At 33.8% G+C, this 23,118-nt stretch overlaps 1 protein-coding gene across 2 annotated transcripts; it reads left to right on the top strand.

Moving 5' to 3' along the window:
* Window positions 1-1,517: 1,517 nt before the first annotated feature.
* SLC33A1 (solute carrier family 33 member 1) lies at window positions 1,518-22,726 on the top strand. Of its 2 annotated transcripts, XM_016138705.2 has the most exons (6): window positions 1,521-2,874; window positions 13,267-13,457; window positions 16,723-16,907; window positions 17,170-17,287; window positions 19,353-19,568; window positions 20,244-22,726. In XM_016138705.2, the coding sequence occupies exons 1-6, from the start codon at window positions 2,106-2,108 to the stop codon at window positions 20,409-20,411; spliced, it is 1,647 nt and encodes a 548-aa protein (XP_015994191.2). In that variant the 5' UTR covers window positions 1,521-2,105; the 3' UTR covers window positions 20,412-22,726. The 2 variants fall into 2 exon arrangements, with proteins under 2 accessions (XP_036075242.1, XP_015994191.2); XM_036219349.1 differs by lacking the exons at window positions 13,267-13,457; window positions 17,170-17,287 and having other exon boundaries at window positions 1,518-2,874.
* The last annotated feature ends 392 nt before the right edge of the window (window positions 22,727-23,118 follow it).

Below are 23,118 nucleotides of genomic sequence, written 5' to 3'. Positions count from 1 at the left end.
GGAGAGAAAATTATTATATGAATTTAGTGGGTCTGGGTGGACTTAAATAAATTTTGTTATAGTTTCCAAATATCTGAGACAATAATTGGCCTACAGCTTATTTCATTAGTTTATGTTCCCTTTTATCCTTGATGTCTCTAGAGTTTCTTTGAGGCTCTAGGAAGCATCGGGAACTATATCATTATCAGAATCTAGAGATATAGAGTAGATATGCTGTGGTTAGTAATATTAACTATATTACTAATATTAACTATATTACTACATTATATTACTATATTACTACATTATAATATTAACTATAATAGTAACCTATAGGATTTAGGGGCCAGATGACAAATATGACAGACTTGGTAATTTGAAAGTTTTATAGTATCCTAATATTTTCCCACTGGCACCCTGGAATCGCACCATTTCCTTTATGCACTTTCTCAATTAAAAAAACAAAAACAAAAACAAAAAATTTGTAAATTATTATATGTAATTTGTTAAATAATAGAAGAAAATTCCCCTGAACTGGAGAAAAATTTTTATCTTCAGATTGGAATAAGTCCTGGATTCCCAATGTGATGGGATACTCCTCCCTTTAAAAGTTGGAGTTTACTCTCTTTCCTTTGAGTGTAGGTTGGATTTAGTAACTTGCTTCTGATGAATAGAATATGATGGAAGTGACAGATGACTTTTGAGACTGTGTCATAAAAGCCCTGTAACTTTTTCCTTGCTTTGTTTCTTAGATCACTTACTCTGGGGAAGCCAGCTGCCATGTCAGAAAGACTTAAACAGCTCTACAGGCTCATATGGCAGGAAACTAAGGCCTTTAGTCATGTAGCTCTCCTCCAAAACCGTATTTCAAATGAATTAATTTATAGTACAAATAATGCTGTTGGTTCCCTAAGTTTATTTTCTCATATTTCAATGATAAATACACATTGAGTTGACACGAAACAAAATTTTAATATTTGGCTCTTACAAAACCTTTTATAGTAGCTCAAAAATACAGCGATGTAATAAGTTTTATAATTCCAAACCACTCAACAAAGTGGATAAGGTTACCAGTTACACTACACTTCTTTCCAACACATTGGAAATATGGACTACAGAAAAACCTAGCACCTCCCAGCACAGCTGGGAAGGGCACCCTCTTCACTATTTAGTCATGCCTTCCTTTTTCTACCCTTTCTGGGACACAAAGCACCCCAGCCTGCGGATTAGAAGTTTTTTAAATTTCCATTCTTCTCTTCCCAGTTTCTGCCGGGCTCACGAAAGCAGCGGCATCGTACACTCAGCGTGGAGTTTGAGAATTGCACTTCCTCAACCTAATGACCAGCCCTCGCGCGGCCACTGCAGCTTCAGAGGCTGGACAAGGCAGTAACACTGATGCCGACGCAGGATTGGCCCAGCAAGCCCTCACGTGGCCGCTTGGGCCCAATGACCTAGGCCCACGCTTTCCAGGCTGCCGCATGCGCTCACAGAGCCCGAGCGCTCCCGGCGCCCCGCCCTGGCCGCACTGTGCGCTTGCGTCAATCCTCCCATGAGGTCCGGGCCGCCAGAGTTGCGGGATCCTGTCAAGAGGAGTTTTCCAACTCGGCCACGAGATTGTGTCCTGATTGGCTTGCTCTGGAGGCGGGGACAGGACTCTTTTGAGACAAGGACCACTTCCGGAAGCGCGAGGCAGGAAGTTATCTATATCTCTGGAGCCCCGTGCAGAAAGTGCTACCTGTCCCACTAGTGGCGGCGAGAGCTGAAGGTTGGTCGGGAGACTGACCGTTCGGTCTCGCCGCAGTTAGGCGCCGATTTCCATCGCAGCACCACGGCTCCCTCCTACAGCCCCGAGCCCGGCGCGGTTGCCCAGGGGGCTCCTTCAGGCTCCTTGACGCCGCTCCAAGGGACACCTACCTGGGCATCGCCAGGGCCTCCAGTCAAGGGACTGACACTTGGCTTCAGCACTCCTGGCCGCAGTAAGAAGTCCCCTTGTCACCCCGCGCCCTGCCCCCCTGCCTATACCATCGAGATCCTGGTCCAGATCAACAGCCTTGGACCTGGAACTAGACCGATCAGAGACTCTCAGCCCTGGCCCCTCTCAGACGGGGGTCTGCATCGTCTCTGATATGTCACCCACCATCTCACACAAGGACAACAGTCGGCAGCGACGGCCAGGGACTTTCAACCATTCTCTGGATATGAAGAGTGGCCCTCTGCCGCCAGGTGCCTGGGATGACAGTCATCTGGACTTGGTAGGAGGAGAAGGGGACAGAGAAGCTCTTCTGCAGGATATTGGTGATTTCTCAAAAGCCCAACGGAGCTACCGGGCTGAATTAAGCAGCATTTTTCTGTTGCTTTTTCTTTACGTGCTTCAAGGCATTCCACTGGGCCTGGCAGGAAGCATCCCACTCATTTTACAGAGCAAAAATGTTAGCTATACAGATCAGGCTTTCTTCAGTTTTGTCTTTTGGCCTTTCAGTCTCAAATTGCTCTGGGCCCCATTGGTTGATGCGGTTTACTTTAGGAACTTCGGCCGCCGCAAATCCTGGCTTGTCCCTACACAGTATATACTGGGACTTTTCATGATATATCTGTCCACTCAGGTGGACAGTTTGCTCGGGAATACTGATGGCAGAACCCCCGATGTGGTTGCTCTCACTGTGACATTCTTTTTGTTTGAATTCCTGGCTGCCACTCAGGACATCGCTGTGGATGGATGGGCGTTAACAATGTTATCCCGAGAAAACGTGGGTTATGCCTCTACTTGCAATTCAGTGGGCCAAACAGCGGGCTACTTTTTGGGCAATGTTTTGTTTTTGGCCCTTGAATCTGCCGACTTTTGTAACAAATACTTGCGGTTTCAGCCTCAACCCAGGGGAATCGTTACCCTTGCAGGTAGGGTATTTAAACTATTAAACAGTTGGGTTTATTTTACGTTTATGAGTCCTTTTGACAGAGTGTGTGACTTTGAAAAAAAGCTCATTATTTAATGTACTAGAGATTTTTTTATTGGGTGATGACCTGAGGTAAGTTTTCTTTTCCACTAAAATGAGCTTCAGTCAGAATGACTGCATTGGAGTAATCATAATTGATCAGTACTCTGCAGTGAGCAAGAAGAAGTAACCCAACCATTAACATGTGGAATGACAAACAAAACTAAGGCTAGGGATCTGTTGGTTCTTACCTAATACACAGATGCATATTTTTTAAAAGTCTGGCTAGTATGAAGACAGGAATCCAACCTGACAACTGTTGCTCACATTTTCCTTTTTTCTTTCCTTGGATAGAGATTTCTAGCTCCATGCTTTCTGGTCCATTCTATACCAAGAGTCCTTATTTTGCCCTTTGCAAAAGGGTTAATTCATTAAAACATTAACTAATTGGCTAAGTGACAGTTGTAAAGGCCTGCTATAAAGCAGAGTCCAACCCACAGGGAATGAGAGAGAGGTACATTTTAGGGGAACTCAGAGTTGCCAGTTAACTGCTTGTGGGAGTCAGGCTTCACAATACAAATATTTGACCTTTTTGAGTTATAAGATTACATGAAATGGATAAGTAGAATTCCAGAACGCACAACAATGGATGAAAATACACTAAAACAAAATACAAAAATGTACAAGACAGGGCCTATGGTCAAAGTGCCTACGCCAATAAACTCTGGGGACTTGGTTTAAGAAATGTTGTGACCAAATTAGTAAGATTTCCTTTAATTGCTGTGAGAAAGAGTTTGAAGTTTATCCAGTAAGAAATTGGGTGTAAGTTCTACAAACTCTCCCCTTTTCTGCATTAGTAAATACATGCCTCTGTAAGGTTTTCTGAGAGATTTTTTTTTAACTTTCCTAAAAACTAGGAAACAGAAGTGAAATTACCAATATCAGGAATAACCAACATCAGGAATATTGTAGAATTTTTCTTTCTGGTAGTGATGATGAATTTACAGAGCTACACCCTCCCATCTTTCCAGTACTAGGCTGAGGATTCCCCCCAGGGTGAATGTCAGGGGTAGGTGTGTGGTGAGGGAAGTGTAAGAGTTATAATATTTGAGGAAGAAGGAGGGATTCACGACTGAATTACTCATCTTCTGAAATCTTAAGACAATCCTAGTATACCCCTACACCCTGTAGTGGACCCCTTTTTTACCTTCTCAAACTGCTAGTGAGCCATTACTACTGATGTAATGATAAGTATACTTTTCATCAGTTGATCTGAAGCCAAATATGGTTGAGAGATCATTGCTTTACACTAGATAGATTTGTCTCTGAATCTTCTGGGGTTCCAATCCTGCTTTTTGGATAAATGTATGCCTAGAAATAATTTGTGGATGCATCAAATTAGCACCGTGTTGCTTTTCGTGTCTTGCTTTTCATTATGTACTGGGACTGTTCATATCACCAAGAAGGACTAATGAGATGATCCGTTACTTAACGTAGGAAAGTCTCAGTAGAGAAATCAAAATTTAAGAAGCCGTGGAAACTAAATTACCAACAAGGTAAAGAGTGACTGACAAAACATCATTCCAGAGGATGCAGTACTCCCTTAAGCCACAACTGTTCCCCAATGAGATCAAAATTGTGCCGTGGAAGTTTTATTTACATTGATTTGTTGTTTTGAATAGCTGTGGAATTCAAAACTGTGGAATATGAACTTTGTTCTCCAGGAAATTGTAAAAATTACTTTTTAATTCAGCTTTTTGTATCAGTACTGGACTGTTGTTTTTGGTTCAGACAATTTAGTTAAGGGTTGAAGAGTTCCTGCATTTTTATTTGTCTCTTTATGACTGCACATATCACATTTATAACCTTGTACCTTTGGAACTTAGTGTAACTAAGAAAAAGCAGAGGAATTTAAAGGGCAAAAATAATCATGAAGGAAATAAAATTGCTAAGTAATGAAAAAAGAGCCAAATATTGAGGAAGATGCTTAGAAAATCAGAATATTAAAAGTAGGCATAATTATTTTGTAAAATTCTAAAATCTGTTCAGTGTTTAACATCATGATGATAGAATATAGTGAGAGAATAGTTTTCGTTATCTAGAAAGCAGTAATCTAAATAGTATATACAGAACGGTAAAGATAGAATGAGAATAGAATCTCTTAGAAACAAAACCTTGACTATGCTGAGATTGGCTTTTTGGTACCTTCAAGGATCCAGGACAGTACCGAACTCAGAAGTAGGCTTTTTTTTTTAATCCTTGCCATATTTAGTTTTCAAATACTTTTAGTAACAAAAAGAGATGACTTTTTAAGCTGCAAGAACTGATTACAGTAACCTAGAAGAACAGAGATGAAAACCTAAAGTTTTATGATTTGGAAAAATCATATATTTCAATTCCTTCATTCTTACAGATGAAGAAACTGCAGCCAAGTAGCTAGTTAGAGGTAGAGCTATACCTACAGCTTAGGTTTCCTGATTCCTTAAATATAGTAATGTATAATGTAACATAATAAAATATAGTATGTGCTGATTGGGCTTTCCTACCGGAAAGAAGTAGCACTTTGACTGACTGCTGATGTCTAAAAACTATCAGCCCACTCCTGGAGTATCTAATGCCCAGAAGTGACAGATTAAAATTTTTCTGTTTTGTTATTCACTTACTCATCATTGAGTGCCTATTTGGTGCTAGCCATGTGATAGTGTTGTAATTTGATGAATGAGACTGTGACCTCTGCTCCCAAGGAATTTATAGTCTAGAGTGGAGGTTTGTAAACCAAAATGATGGAGAGGGTAAATGGATAATGTGATGAGTCAAGTGAGTTGGTGAAAGACCATAGGGATTGGAAGGGACAGTGATGACCTGAAAACCCATGCTCATCTAAAGGCAAGGATCTGCAACTCCAATAAATTGTCTGGTGACAATAGTCTCCCAGAATTACTAGATTGGATGAGTATTCAAGAGAAGCTGGAAATTTCTTTGTGTTTTTTCCCCTAATTTTAAAAACATTAATTAGACTCATAAAATATGTCTTTTGGCCAAGTCCAACCTTTGAACTGGTAGTTGAGGCCCACTTTTTTAGAAGCACTGGTAACAATAATGAATAGAAGTGATTGGAATAGGGAGTGGGAAATTGGGTTTGGGGGCAGGAAGCAGGATAGTCTGATACCAGAGGAGAGAGATAAACATATTAGAATTAATGAATCAGTTTGTTTATAGATAAGCATACCTATATAGGGGTCAATCAGAGAATAAAGAAATGTTGTTTTGAAAAAACTGGTGCTGTAAGCGTGAAGCTAATCAAATTGGTGATGTTACTAGTAAACACTATGTATTTGTAAAACATTTATGCTTTAAACTAGGAAGAGAGCTGGACCAATTAATTCTTAGTGACACATTTCTTTCTCTTGTTTTCAAAAGCAGTATTCGTTAATATATATTTACCTGACCCGAAATGCTATTTAGAATTTGGGTAGAACTGACCCATTTTTAGATAGATCAGTTATTCTTGTATGGGCTATAATATATTCTTAAGCATCTATATCTAGGCTGAAAACATTCTCCTATTCTCAAAAGAAAACTGTAGAGATGGAAAATAGATCATAGTTGCCAGGGGTTGTGAGTGAGGGAAAAGGTACTATAAACGGATAGCCTGAGGGAGGTTGGGGAGTGATGGAACTCTTCTGAGTCTTGATCATTGTTGTGGTAATTTGAAATTTATACGTGTGTTAAAATTCATAGACGTGTACACTAAAAAATATTTAGTTTTACTGTATAATAATTTTAAAAGATTTCTAAAAATTAAAAAAAAAACTAATCTATTACCTTCAAAGCTAATCTCTGGGTAAATATGATATGAAATCCTTGAGTTTAGCTCTCTTTTTGCCTTGAATGGAACAAGTTTGCAAATCTGGTGGTTCTTACATCTCAGTATAGACAAATAGAACAAATTTGAACTTATTCTCGAATGTAGTGAAGTGAGATAGGTGGAGGAATACTGAAGCTAGTAGAATCAAGAGGGATTAGGTATTGGCCATTAAAAACTGGAGCCTGCACCCCAGAAGGAAGGTCTTAAAGCCATTTTTCTTTTTTAAAACAAAGTAAAGGAGAAATGGTGCTATGTGCTTTCTTTGTCCAGTAAAGAATTATGGAATTGCTTTTGTGTGGAAAGTCAATTTACAAAATACATTGAAAATTATTTGATTTTATTTGGCACATTTTACTCTGATTTTCACTTCTAACTTTATGGAAATTTATTGAGGCTAATTGAGTTAGCCTTTACTATGTAAATGTATCAATGAAAGAATCATAGAGCCTCAGTAATTACAAGCATCTATATCTCCTATCTTCATTTATACTGTTTCAAAAAACACTACAAATTTAGGAAAGCAAAATGTACCTAAGTAGTGAAGGAGATATTGTTCCTAGGAAATTAAAAATGAAAATTAAAAACCCCTGATTTCACCTGTTCTTTTAAGCTAGCTAGTTATTTATTTATTTGTTTATTTATTTATTTATTAGGCGAGGCAACCTTTGCCTAAAATCTGCAGACTCACAGATTGCAAGGACTTCGTCAGTTTACAATCCTTATTTTTTATTTTTTACGCCTACAGCACCTGGTTTTCCTAGGTGGTCTCCCATCCAAGTACTAACTAGGCCCAACCCTGCTTAGCTTCTGATATTCACCTGTTCTTTTAGACATAATTTTGGATAAATCTGGCATTTTGTATATGTTCTTTAATCTCATTCTTTTTTATTATTTCATATTTTTAAATTTTAAATGTGTATATTTTACATTGTACACAATATATTAGTATAGGAATCACAAATAGTTAATTTACATGTGAGTGTGAATGCTAAAACATTTTTAAGGATGGGATGCATATTCCAAAAGCAAGATGTCGGTTACATACCACTATCTCTATTTCTTGGTTTGGTGTCACCTAAGATTTTTTATTTTCATTCTTTTCCCTCACTTTTGAATGTATTTCTTACTTGCTGAAGTCCAGTGGTTATCAGTTAAAGCTACAGAATAGGTAATTTCAACGTACATAAAAGATTTCCATTTTTTTATATTTTATATTTCAGATCTACATATCTCATTCCTAGCAGTCTTAAAACATTTACATTCTTAAATTTCCCATTCATTTTTTAAAAAAACTTTATTTTAAAATAATTATAGACTCATAAGACATTGCAAAGAAATGTTTAGTGAAGTTCTATGCACCCTCCCCTCAGCCTCCTCTCTTAACATTAGATAATTATAGTACAATATCATAACCAAAAACTTCACATTGATACAATCCATAGAGTTTATTCAGAGGTCACCAATTAATACATGCACTAATTTGTGTGTTTGCACATATTTGTGTAGGTAGTTTTGTGCTATTTCATCGCATGAAGCCTTGCATAACTACTCTCACCTGTGGTTATCAAAATACTCATATGTACCATCAACACAAGACTCCTTTGTTTTGCATTTTTATAGCTATATCCATTTCTTCCTCTCTGCCCTTAACCCCTGGCAGCCACTAATTTGTTTTCCATCTTTATAATTATGTTATTTCAGAAATGTTACCTACAAGAAATTATGTAGTATGCATTCTTTGGAGATTGGCCCTTTTCATTCAGCATAATTTCTTTGAGGTTCATTGAAGTTGTCGCCATGTAGCAATGATTTTCCTTTTTATTGCTGAGATGTATTCCATTTGTTAGACATATCACAGTTTATTTCATCATTTATTGAAGGACATTTAGATCGTTTCCAGGTTTTGGCAATTGCTGTGTGAAAAATAAGTCTTCGTTTCTCTGAGATAAATGCTCAAGAATGCAAATGCTTGTTATGGTAAGTCCATTTTTAGTATTGAAAGAAAACTGCCAAACTTTTTTTCCAAGGGGGTACTCCCTTTTATCTCTCTACCAGCAATATATGTATGAGTAATCCATTTTCTCTGTATCATTGCCGGCATTCGGTGTTACTGTTTTTCATTTTAGCTATTCTGATGTACCCTGCATCTTCATGAGATAATTTGGAATGTACATTGTCAACCGTTTTTATAAAAGTTTGAATTAGCTCACAAAAAGTGATTTAGAAGTGTCAGGATACAGGGTTTACAAAAGCTAAATGCAAGACCCTCATCATAGCATCAGAGTAGGGAGGTGTGTGTGTGTGTGTGTGTGTGTGTGTGTGTGTGTGTGTGTGTGTTTAATTAAAAAGTGATATAGGCCCAGGGTTAGCATGAGATGGGAGCACAGAATCTATTCGCCTCTCTGCCTCAGTCGTGCACAGTTGTGCATCCTGAGCTGAATTTAAGCTTAGTGTTTTGGGACAACATGGCCTTTAAGTAAGATAGCTGCTTAACGTGGTGCTTGATTGAAGAAAACAATCTCTTCTAGCTTGGAGGAAAACCTGACATTGTTGAAGTTAATGAAAAGATATGTAATCTCAAACATGGCTTCTTCCTAAGATGTTAAGAAAACTAAAGCATTAGGAAGATTTCAAAACTAGCTTTGTATTTACTTCATTTTTACATTATATGCTATCTTTTAAAGAACTTAATCCCCTAATAAGATATGGCAGTATTGTATTATCAGAACAGCATTTTGCAAGAGTGCTCGACAACAGCATGGGTATTTTGAACTAATCCTTAAGAGAGAGATTTGTGGAATAAAAGAAAAGTCCCTTTCTGCTAAGACTTAGTTGGTTACCCTGGGCCAGACACATAACATTTCTATTTTAGTTTCTTCCATTGTGAAAGTGGGAACATTGGACTGGATAATGGGTGTCTAAAGTCCCTTCGTGATCTTAACTTGTGAATTATATGTGCCAAAAGCAAGAAGGTGAAAGGAAGGCCTGACAGTTATTTAGAACAGAAACTAAGTTCATTTTTCTGCCACAGACTTCTGAAAGACCGAAGTTAATTTTCATAGTGTGAGAATTAGGGGGAGAGAGAACCTGGTCTGAGCCAAGAATGGTTTTATCAAACAATGCTTCTTAATTTTTCTGTCTCTTCTGATAGTGGAAGAGAGTGAACATAAACCACAAAGGGACTTGGGGCCTAGTCCAAACCTTGAAATCCTGACTTTTTTTTTTAGCCTAACATTTTATCTTAAAAATTCTTGGAAATTTGGCTTTCTCCATAACATTTTTAAAATCAGAATGTTTCCCTGTAAGTTGAGTATAGTGAACTCTTTAGAAAAGGTGCACCATGTTTATTTTTCAATGGGTTTGCATACCCTTTAACATACTACCTTATGGGGAGAGGGAGGTGGGGAAGGGGAATGTAAGTAGCCAGTTTAAAGAAGTATGTTCAAGTATCTGTTCCTGACTTCACAGTCGGAGCTAAACTATATGCCTTCTCTGGTGTATGTGGTCAATGAAAGCACCTATTTTCTTTAAGTGTTTGAACATCTTGGTAGTATAGTGGAAAACAGTCTTGCTTTAAAATCGATCTGAGTTTTTGGCACTTTCTGACCTATGATCCTGTTTCATGTTATATAGCGTAGGAACAACGATGTTTGTCTTGGAGAGTGACTTTGAGATTTATTGCACTGTCTTGCATAATAGACACCTAGGAGCTAGTTATTATATCCTTCTTGGTTGCTTGTGAATTATTACATGCTCTTAATTTTTGTATTCATGGGAGCACTAGCTAAGATCTAGTAGCCACTCCTGAAGACTTAGTTTGTATTATAGGCCTTGCTCAAAAATCAAGTGTATGAAACTTGGATGTCAGTTTTGATGTCTCGATTGTATATATCATAATGTTTTTGTAGATAAAAATACATAAATCAGAATTAACCAAAATATTAATAAAGAAATGTTTAGATTACTTTTGGTAGTATCTTTACAGTTAGTATATCAGGCTGTATATGTTCTAGCATCAAAGCAGTGTTAATAAACAATAGCAAATCATCTAATGGTCAGTATTTATAGTAATTATGTTCATTAAACTTAAAGTATTTTCTTCTCTTTCTGAGATATTAGCTGCATTGTTTTGTTCAAGTGAACTACAGAAAGACTGACTTAAGGCTTTGAATGATTCATTGTTACTATTTCCTTCTTTCATGTGTACTGTTTTATCCTCAAAGCATGAAGAAATTACAAATAATCCTATCTGCAAACAACACCAAAACCTGTTTAACTTGTTTTTTTTTTTTTTTCCTTCTGGTATTAATATCAAGGTGTTTAAATTCTAGATGAAGATTTTGTTTATTAAAATTGGAAATATACTAAGCAAATTTTTAAAAGCTTTGCTTAGAGAACTGGAACTCTGAAAAACTTTTAATTTTCACTTAACATTTATATAGACTATTCATTTCTGATGACAGTGATAATAATATATATATATTTTTTTAGGATTTCTTAAACATTTGATTTAAACCAAATGATGAACAAAAACTTTCTGAATAGGAATAATATTGTAGATGAAATTCTGTAAACAAGTCATTATCACATTTCACAGATGAAATTAAGAATGTAAAAATAAAGAACATTAGCCTGACTTATAAGAATAGTTGTAAGTTGTTCATTCCTTTTAAATAGAGACTTCAAAAGACCATATTAACATAAACTAGAAAATGTGTTGTAATGTTATTTTGGTAAACTTTTAAGCATAACGAATATATTACTGTATTTTAAAATGGTTAGCTTTGTGTTTAAGAATGTTTTGTGTTTTTCTTCGGATATCTAAAATTAAGTATAAATTTCCCATTTTGGAGAGAAGAATTCACTCCAGAATACAAATTTCCACATATGCTTAAAAGTGTTTTGCTTCTTTAATTTGTGTAATTTGCATAGCCCTGTTTTGGGTTAAGCTTGTGGAGACTAAATAATTAGCCAAGTTTAATAAATTCTTATTTCATCATTACTTTTTGAAAAAAAAATATTTGTGCAAGCAATGTGAAATAGTGGAGAGAATATGAAACTCAAATTCAGATTTAAGTTCAAGTTCTACCTCTTGATAATTTGACCTTTGGCAAAGATTTAAATATTCTGGGCTTCTTTTCCTAATGCCTACATAGTAATCCCTGCTTTCCCTGTCTCACATGTTTGCTATGAAAATCAAATGAGATAACATATTAAAAAATGAGCATTTAAATACTAAGGTGAAAATTGGTCCAAACGAATAACACTAATTCCTCCATTATCAGTGAGGTTCAAGCTGTAGTGATCACCTTCAGCTAGAACAGCTGCAGAACAAGACTGAATACCAAGAAAAAGCTCTGACGGAAGAATGCTCTACTTGTTTTTGAAAAAAGGTGATGAGGCTTTATAAACAGTGCTACATGCGTGATAAAATGAAAAGTAAACACATAGAAAAATGAGCACAATTCTAGAATGTTAGAGCTAGAAAGCATCTGGGATTTTCTAGCCAAGTCCTCTTATTTTATGGATGAGGTATCCAATAAATTTTGTAGTAGTAACCTAAGATGCATTTCTCAGAGTGGTTAAGGAGATACAGGTTTTGTAAGTGTATAAGGCATAAAAATTACAATTTTATCACTGACTTATAATGTAACTTGAAGCATAACATCTCTAAGCCTTTTTCTTTCTAAATTGGGGCTAGTAATAACCTAATCTATTGGGTTGTAGTAAAAGAAATGATATATGTAAAATGCTTAGCACACTTACAGCATGTGATATACACTCAATAAATGGTGCCTTTATTATTTTTTTAACTGTTACACAGAATCTTCCAGAACATTGTTCACTCCCTTTGCTTAATTTGTTCAAAATAATGGCTAATAACCCAGCTATCTTTCACTGAAACAACCCAAACAGTAATCTTTATGTGTCTCCCTGTGCACCTACAAGTATGAGGATATTACTTCTGTATCTCAGTTTCGAAAAGGTTATTCTTAAACAGTTTTAAACATTAGGAAGTTTCAAAATAGAAGTTGGAAAATCTAATGTAAATGATCATCTATCTGTTGTCTAAGTTGTCATAATTTAATAAAGAACTAAAATGGCTTAGATGCTTAAGCAGTATGACTGATGAATTTTGTGGGATATGAATATCATCTCCCCCCAACCCCCAGCACTTTTCTTGAATAAAATGACTGGATAGACTTTAGTTTCATTCAACCCACTAAACATCTGTGACCCTTTTCTTTTTCCTTGTTAAGTATCACTGTCTATTTTGAGTCTATGTAATGTATGTTTAACAGCCAGGACTGTCTTGTTTATCTTATACGCTTGGTATGCACAGTGCCTTGAACATGATAGGCATGTTAAGTGTTAATTTTTTTTTAACAGGTTTTAGTTGAGGAAAAGTTGTATAGAGATTTATAGAATCAATTAAATTATATCATTTTAAAAGTTAATTATAGATTTTAACATTTTTAATTTCAGATTTCCTTTTTTTCTGGGGAACTGTATTTTTGATAACAACAACTTTAGTTGCCTTTCTGAAAAAAGAAAACAAAGAATTATCGGTAGAAAAAGAAGAAACCCAAGGGATCACAGATACTTACAAACTGCTTTTTGCAATTATAAAAATGCCAGCAGTTCTGACATTTTGCCTTCTGATTCTGACTGCAAAGGTAAGATATTTATCAAGTAAATTTACCATTCCATTATAATTACCAATATCATGGAATACTTCTATTGCCTTTTTATAAGTCCCTTCCCATTACTATTAGGATTTAACAAAAAATAGTAGTTTTGGTTTATGAAAGGTGTTTTAAAAAGGATGATGATACAAATATAATTTCAAAATAAACTACATGTCTTGAGATCTTAAAAAGAATTTTGCTAATTTGAAGTAATTCTAATAAATGTAAAATTTTTAATGAACGATATTAGTGCACGGTATGGAAGTGAATGCCTTGAAAAATAAATAGCTCTCTACTGTTATAATAAGCATACATTGAACCTCAGAGGTACTAAAATTATTTACTTAGGATGTGATTTCTAAGATATAGAAATGTGTGAGTATTAGAAGTCAATTTAAAAATCAATTGAACTTTTTAAGTGCTAGAATTAAATATACCATCAAATAAATGGAGATTCTGGTAGCTTTTGTTTTATTTTGTATGTGTTCTGTAGTAAGATGTCCTAATTTTATAGTTATAAAACATTTTAAGACATGTTAAAAGAAAGGTAGGTATACTTCTTAATAGTGAGCTATTGTTAGTGTTGGAATTAATATTCCTAAAATCTAAAATCAATTATAGGCGTTTCCTATTATATATTTAAACATGTCTATATAAACACTTTACAGCTGTCTTTTTATAAGCCCGAAGTAAAAATCGTAGCCTCAATGTTTTGAAATAATGAGATTTTCTTCCTCCGATGATAAGAGTAGGTTAAATTTTAAGGAAACATTAGGAAGGTTTAAATTTAAGGAACTTCAAATTCAACTTTAGGAAATGCTGAAATGTTCAAGGAAGGTAATATCATTTAATTACATAATTTAGAGATAACCTTTGGTAACATTTTTGGTATATTTCCCCAGTCCCCATTCCCTCTCTATGTGCAAGTATATGTATGTGTGTGTGGGTATACATATACTTTATAAATATAACTAATAAGTTAGTTATACTCAACAAATTAGTATTAATAATATCATACTGAATATAATTTTTATCTTGTTTTTTATCTTATTCTATATTCCTATATCATTAAATGGTATTTGAAAATACTTTTTAATAGCTACATAATTGTCACAGTATAAATTTTCACAATTTGCTCAATCATTTTTCTGTTGCTTACTTTTTTTGATTATAAAAATGCACTAATGAATATTTCTGTGCATAAGACTTTCTTTGATGTTCTGAATATGTCCTTCTAATAGATTCTTTTTTAAAAGATTTTTATTATAACATAGCTAACATACAATATTGTATTAGTTTCAAGCGTATGACATAGTTATTCAGTATTTATATACCTAAAGAAGTAATCACCATGATAAGTGCAACCATCTGACACCATACAACACTATCAATATATTATTGCATATATTCCCCCATTACTTATTTGTTTTATACTGGAAGTTCCAACCTCTTAGTTCCCTTCTCTCTCTTCCCCTTTTTGATTTTTCAAATACAGTTGATAGTCTATATTATTTTATATTAGTTTCAAGTGTACAGCTTAGTGATCAGACATTTATATAATTTACAAAGTGATCCCCCGGGCTAGTTTAGTATCCACCTGGCACTATACATAGCTATTACCATATTATTGACTACATTCTCTATGCTTTATTTTACATCCCCATTACTATTTCAGAATTACCAGTTTGTCCCTCTAATCTCAACCATCAGCTTGTTCCCTGCATCTATGAGTCTGTTTTAGTTTTATTTTGTTCTTTAGATTCCACATGTAAGTGAGATTATATGGTATTTGTCCTTTTCTGTCTGGCTCATTTTACTTAGCATAATACCTTCTAGGCCTATCCATGTTGTCACAAATGATAAGATTCCATTCTTTTTATGGCTGAGTTGTATTCCATTGCATATATGTACCTCCTCTTTTTTATTCAGTCATTTATTGATGGGCAATTAGGTTGCTTCCATAGCTTGGGTATAGTAAATAATAGTGAAATGAATATAGGGGTGCATACATCTTTTTGAATTAGTGTTTTGGATTTTTTTCAGATAAATACCCAGAATTGGAATTCCTGGGTCATATGGTACTTCTATTTTTAATTTTTAAAATTTTCTGTATCAGCTGCACCAATTTGCAATCCTACCAACAGTGCACGAAGGTTCCCATTTCTCCACATCTTTGTCAATACTTGTTGATTTATTGATGATAGCCATTCTGGTAGGGGTAAGATGATATCTCATTGTGGTTTTAATTTACATTTCTCTGATGATGAGTGATGTTGAGCATCTTTTCATATATCTGTTGGTCATCTGTATATCCTCTTTGGAGAAATGTCTATTCAGGTCCTCTGCTCATTTTTTAATTAGTTTTTTTGGTGTTAAGTTGCATGAGTTCTGTATGAATTTTGGATATTAACCCTTTTTGGATGTATCATTGGCAAATATCTTTTATCATTCAGTAGGTTGTCTTTCTGTTTTATTGAAATATCACAGAAGTAATATTGTGACATCTTCAAGGGAATTACATCAGGAGCCATATCATGTCCCTTCATTCCATTAACTGTTGTAACTTTGATTACTCTGTTATCCGATTATAAAGTTACTTTTCTTTTATAATTAAAAACCAATTTATGGGGAGATACTTTGATACTATCTAAATATCTTATCTCAAACTTTTATTCACTACTTTTAGCATCTTTACTTTTTTTAGTCGTTTTTAAGAATGAATCTAGCTGTACTTTTTCTTCCTCCTCATTTTATTGAACCTCTCAGATGTATTTTTTTCAGAATTACTTTGAAATGTTAGATGACTTTTGGAAATTTTAATATAGATATAGTCAGTCAGAAATCATCGAAAATGTGTATATGTGTGGTAGTGATGTTTCATTTTAACCAGATTTGGAGTCAATTAAAGCTTTTTCTTTTAGACTTTAAACATACAAATCAGTAAGTTTGGATTTGGACCCGTTTATTATAAGAGATTGAACTTTTTGAAATGGAAATTTAGTTGTAATTAGAGCTATCTATAGTTCCTAAGAGTGCTGAATTTTCAATTGTTTTCACTGACTGCTGTTAGTAGCCCATAGGGTAAAGTGTACTTTTGTAACTTGAATGTTGTGCCAGATATAATAATACGATATTTACTTATAACTGGTATAGGTCAATAAAGACATTAAGGTTCTTGAAGAACTGACATATGCTTGGAGGAAAATATTTCACAAATCACAAATTAAAATATTTTTTTGTTTTTATATTGCAGATTGGGTTTTCAGCAGCAGATGCAGTAACAGGACTGAAATTGGTAGAAGAAGGAGTGCCCAAAGAACATTTAGCCTTATTGGCAGTTCCAATGGTTCCCTTGCAAATAATATTGCCTCTGATTATCAGCAAATACACTGCAGGGCCCCAGCCACTAAACATATTTTACAAAGCCATGCCTTACAGGTAAAAGCAAAATAAAACCTTATTAAATAAGAATGGTTAAATGAGGAACATTCATAAATATCACAAATATAGGGTATATATGGAAAAAGGCTTGAAAAGCATCTTTCACTTCAATATCATTCATATGCACTTTTAGCTCTTTTTAACCTCCTAACAGGTATTAGATAAAGGCCTCTTTCATATGGTAGCTACAGATTTTTGTTTCTGTTGTTTTTTTAACCCAAAATAGAAGTCAACTCCGTGTTTCTTTCTTTTTCCATAGATTATTGCTTGGATTAGAGTATGCTCTACTGGTATGGTGGACTCCTAAAGTAAAATATCAAGGGGGATTCCCTATATATTACTATATCATAGTGCTACTGAGTTACGCATTACACCAGGTAAGTTTGTGGTGGTTTTCTCAGGAAGGAAACTATTCTTTGTAAAATAAGACCTTTTTTTGTGGTTGCCTTAAAATAATGATAATAAGATTTAAACATGACTGACAATGAAGAAATTTTTGACAGTGGACTTTAAATCTTATAACTTTTGATTTAATGAGTTCTATTTGTGGAGAGTTCATTCATTTTACTTTTTGTTTGTTTATTCATTCAACGAGTATTTTTTGCATTTCAGAATTCATTCTAAAGCTAGTAATTCTACCTTTGCTAAGTATTTCTCAGTCCATCCCTAGATTTGGGTTCTTTCTTCTATTCCTGATATTGTTTCTCTGAAAGTATTGAGGAATAAAGTGGACTACTGAGTTAGAGGTCCCAGGTGTTTGGTTTAGATCTTGTATCGAAAGTTATGACTTTTTGTGATTTTGGAAGCTGTGTATTAATCTGTTTTTTAAAAAATTTATGTATTAAATATGTTCGTAATCCATAAAAGAAGTGATCCCCACTGTACCCTAGCCTCACCTAAGTTGTAGAATGGGGTTTTGTTCTGGGAGCAGGTGATTCAAGTAAATGGTAGATGCCCAGCAGTAACCTTTGGGATGCAACTGCAGTTATTGCTAATGTATATTTCAAGGTCACTTTGGATTTTTCTAGGGAACCTAGCTTAAATTTCAAAAATTTTGAGTTATCTTTATCATCTGCTCACTTTGTTTTTAACTGAAACTCAAAAATATGCCCACCAAGTAATCTCAATAATTTTTTGCATACAAGTATATCATTTACGAGAACTCCATAGTAAATCAGGTCAGACTAAGTGAATGTAAATCATTGAGGCAAGGCTGTCAAATATATTTTTTTCCTGTTTCGCACATACTTAGTTAATACTAGGCACAAAATAAAAGTTAAAAGAAGTGCTTTAGCTTAGTAAATGCTTCACTATCTGTGTAAATAAAAGAAAACTATGATGTAGTAGTCCAAAAATCATTTGTTTATTTTTGGATTTCACTAGAGAATTTCCCAAAGTGTACTCACTGAATCTCAGACAACCAGATGCTTTGTGAGAAAAAATGTACAAGGCCAAGTACATTTGAGAAATGATACATGACATAATCCCTCTTTATGTAGGATCTTAATCATTCTTCCAATGAATTTAAAGTGGACACCTATTCCATGCCAGAAACAACTCTAAGTACTAAAATGTAATGGTGAATAAATCATGCCCAAATCCCTGCCCTTAATGACTATATTTCCTAAAGGCTTTCAGAAGGCATACAGTGAAAGGGACCTGTTTAATTTTGTGTCACTTAGTGTTACTCAGTCTTATTTGATACTGGAATGTCCCGTGGAGCAGTATTTGAAGGAATGCTGTTTTGGAAACATGGTTTGTTTCCATGTTCCTAAATGGCGGGTTAATTCTTGTCTCTAAGCACTTTTACCTTTAAGGAGATTTTTCGCTGCAGTTTGTCACATAAATTTTGAAATATTATTTTTCTTCTATATATGTAAGAAGAAAATAATATATGTAAATAATTATAGAGTCATATCCCCTTGAATATATTTGAGTGCTTAAATGTATTGTATATACATACATATACATATATAAAAAGGTATACACACATATATGGTATATTTAGGTACAGTATAAATATGAGGTTTTGCTTTATTGCTATATGCATCATTCAAGACCACCTCATCTGTCATTTTCTCATTTGAGCCTTCCTTGACTACTTATGGTAGAATTAATCTCTCATTTATTTAGGCCCCCATAGCACAATGAGTATACTTCTATTTAGAATAGTTACTATGTTTCATCATAATAATTGATTCCTTATTTTCTCAGCCTAGAATAAATGTTGAAAGGCAGAGAGATTCTTCTTAGTGTTCTTTATATTGCCATCATCTGGCTTAAAGCCTGGCCAATAGGAAATATTCAATAAATGTTTGTTGACTTGGGTTTAATAAGGGTCATGAAAATTAATTTTCAAATGTATAATTTCAAATTTCTTAATTCAGAGTGTAGCTTTTAATAGTCTAATTATACTACAGATGTTTTACATTTTTCTTGTAGGTTACATTGTACAGCATGTATGTTTCTGTAATGGCTTTCAATGCAAAGGTTAGTGATCCACTTATTGGAGGAACATATATGACCCTTTTAAACACGGTGTCCAACTTGGGAGGAAACTGGCCTTCGACAGTAGCTCTTTGGCTAGTAGACCCCCTCACAGTGAAAGAGTGTGTAGGAGCATCAGACCAGAATTGTGGAACACCTGATGCTGTTAAGGTAAGTATTTTGTCATTCTAGATAACATTAAGCTAATGTTAAAATATTAATTTCCTTGTTTTGCTCCAGAAGTAATATATCTTTTTTAAAAATCATATCTGCCCATAGTTTCTCATATAGAAATCTACTTATTTTTTTTTTCTTTTCTATCGTAACTGAGGGTTGTAATACACTAAAATCAAGAGTAGCTCACTGAAAGCGCTTCTCAGCAAGAGAGGAGCAATCTTTTTTCCACTGTCTTACACATTGGTTCTTAATAAATGCATTATTATTAGTTAAGTTTTATAATGATAGCAAAAGAGAAATTTTACTGACTGTTCATACAATAATTGTAGGTAAAACCAGATGGTTAGAAATTTGTTGATAAATTATTTTAAAGTAACATTAGCCTACTTATGGAGGAGATTCATTGCCTATTTCTTCACATCTCCAAATTTAAAGAGCTGTATCATGAAAATGAGTATTGTTTACAGCACAAGCTGAAATTGCTTTGAATCATGTTAGTAGCATTAGAGAGATTAAGATACATTAACATGTTTTGCAATTTGAAGTAAATGAAATGTTTTAACAAAAATATTTTGATTAATTTTTTAAATTACAAAGTAGAAACATTTAAATTGCTGAATACTTCCATTTTGAAATTGTGGAATATTTATTATAATTTTATTTTTACAGCTTTGCAAAAAACTCGGTGGCTCATGTATTACAGCACTGGATGGTTATTATGTGGAGTCCATTATTTGTGTGTTTATTGGATTTGTTTGGTGGTTCTTTCTTGGTCCAAAATTTAAAAAGTTACAGGATGAAGGACCATCTTCATGGAAGTGCAAAAGAAGCAATTAATACATTCACTACTAGATATTCTAAGAAAGGTAACTATAGTTTAGTTTTAATTCAGAGACTATGATTATCAGTGCATAGGAGTATAAAATATTGTTTTAAACAAGGAAATTATTAATATAAAATGCCAAATGGTTAAAAAATAGAGACCTCTCCATATATTCGATAATTCCTTGCCTTGTTGATGTATTTAAAGTTTACTTAAGGTCAGGAAATGGATTCTAAAACATTTCTTGTCTTGTTATTTGATTTATATCTTTTTAATTTACTAACAAAAGTATGTTTTAAACTGCAATGCAGTGGTCATGGGTGGTAACCATGCAGTCAAGTATTGTTATCAGTTCCTATCATTGAGCTGTATTTAAAATTTTGATAAAATATATTAAATGGAACAGAGCTTGATATTTGGGTACTAATTACAGCTAGTCTGACCTGTTGGAAGTTAAATCTTATTTTGGATTGCAAATTGGTTAAATTCTATGTAGAATTTACTGAGAAGAGAATTTAGGCTACTGACCGAAATGCCATTTTAGTTGTTATTTTTCTGACCACAACCACATTGTACTAATGAATCTGTGTTTAAAAGACTATTTTAAATGTATTTCCTGCTTTTGTAAGCATTAAAAGATTTATAAGAAGATTATTCAAACTATTTTTTATAAAACGAAAGCTATGATTTTTAATTTATTGATTCCCCTCTCCATCCTTTTTTGGAAGACATTTTGATTCCTTGTTAATGTTGACCCTAAAGCTTATGTATGTTTATTGTCATAAGTGCTTCATGGCACAGAGACATCTCATGAGGTGATCAAATTTACTGTTGTATGTATGTTCATGGCAAAGTTTTGAAAATAAAAATTAAATGTTTTTCTTTAAGTAGTTATTTTTTATTACCAAGAGGGGGGAAAAACAGTAAAGCTTTCAGATTAAGTAAAATTTAAGTGAATAATACCATAATTAAAAAAAATGCTTTAAGGAGACAAAAACATTTTGTGCCTTTGACAAATTAAATTGTGGTGGAAGAACGTTTCTTCATTAAGCACTTTACTAGTGAGAAAAGATCTCACAATTTTTTTATACCTAATCAGGTACTGTATTTCCACTTACTAGAACACAATCTTCTGTTTGTAAACTATAGTTTCCAGTAGAGAATTGCTATCCCAGAAGAGTTAAGCCAAATTTCAGTATGTTAGCAATTTCCAACATATTACGTATACCTGGTAATAAAGTTCTCTGTATATTTTGTGTTGTATATTACTCCATTTGAAGAAAAAGATGAAGTAGAGTCTTGATAATTTTATCTTTGTGGGAAAATATATACTAATTCCAGATTTTGTTAATTTTATAACATAGGTTGAATTTTAGAGTGGGTTTTTTTAATAAATAATGGAGGATAAAATGGGTGGGAGAAAATGGCACTCAGCATTTGAAGAAAGATAGAGGCAATGGATTCTAGAGCTCATGCATTGCCATTGGAAAGCTTGTGTTGGGAATCGATGTCAGATCCTGAAGAATCACCTGGAAAATCATCCTACAGGCAAAGAGGCTTCACCAAACAATAGACTACAGCACTTTGTCACATGGATTGTCCAGTATCAAGTATTATTATCAACGTGTTTACTTGAATAAAGAAAAAAACCACTTAATTCTCATATGTGAAATGTATTTTGATTTTTAATTTTTGGATTAGGTAGCTCACATTGCCGTAATTACATTTTATTTCTTCTCCATTCATATTATTACAAATTATACATACTTTCAAAAATACTATTAAGTCTATGAATTTTTTTAATCTTAGTAATCTTTCTGTTCTCTAGTTTTTTTTAGTCTACAAATCTTTAATGACTGAAGTTTTAAAATATATTTTAAGCTTTTAACTATAAGGTGAGAAAGCCACGAATTGCATTTGCTCTGTAAGTGAACAATTACTTTTAATTGTAGTCATTTGGTTATTTGGATACATACTTGTAATGCGTGCCCAAAATGATTTGATAGCTATGTGCAACTATATTGCATACATTGATTGCTGATGGCATCTGTACTTAAATCTAAAGATCTATGTTGTAAATCAATAGTACTAGAAAATACAACTTATTTTTGTGTGTGAGTATTTTTCTTTACTGATTGATCTTGATAAACTCTACCCTCAAGTATAACCATTAACTCTTCCAATTAATGTATATATTTACTGGCTAATATCAAATATGAACATATCTCTATAGCAATATTTCCATTTGCACATTGGTTGAAACTTGTATACATCTGAGTTTGAAAAAATTCTTATAAGATTAAAGGTCCCTCCTTTGCAAATATTTTAATTTTGTCTCATCAATCATAAAAAATTATTCAACACTTAAAATAGATTCCTCTAATTTTTTTTTATACCGAACTATTGTAATCTAAACCTGCAATCTAAACTTATTGTTTGATTTAATCCCTTTGTTACAAGGGATTTTATCCTAAACAGATGTCAATGGGGACTTGAAAGCCCTGAATTGCTTGCAAAACTTTGGATATGTAGTTTTTTGTCTTTCTGGAAAGAGCTCTTAAAATCTTAAATGGGTTGTGATCCAAAAAAGTGTAAAAGCCATGACCATATTGAAGATGGGCTGTAAATTGTAAACATAAATTTGAAGTAATAGTTGTAAAGCTAATTGTTTAAAGCATCCTGAAAACAATGTTAAAAGAAAAATCTATGATGAAAACTGGA

This window comes from Rousettus aegyptiacus, unplaced genomic scaffold (assembly GCF_014176215.1).
Source record: "Rousettus aegyptiacus isolate mRouAeg1 unplaced genomic scaffold, mRouAeg1.p scaffold_m13_p_4, whole genome shotgun sequence".
Taxonomy (NCBI): Eukaryota; Metazoa; Chordata; class Mammalia; order Chiroptera; family Pteropodidae; genus Rousettus; species Rousettus aegyptiacus.
Note: the sequence above shows the minus strand (reverse complement) of the source record. Positions and strands in the feature narration are given on the sequence as shown.

What these genes read in the sequence shown, in the direction of transcription:
- SLC33A1 (XM_016138705.2), top strand. Translation starts at nt 2,106, where the DNA reads ATGTCACCCACCATCTCACACAAGGACAACAGTCGGCAGCGACGGCCA. An exon ending in GGGAATCGTTACCCTTGCAG is followed by an intron (nt 2,875 to 13,266) that starts GTAGGGTATTTA and finishes TTTTAATTTCAG; the next exon opens with ATTTCCTTTTTTTCTGGGGA. An exon ending in TGAGTTACGCATTACACCAG is followed by an intron (nt 17,288 to 19,352) that starts GTAAGTTTGTGG and finishes TTTTTCTTGTAG; the next exon opens with GTTACATTGTACAGCATGTA.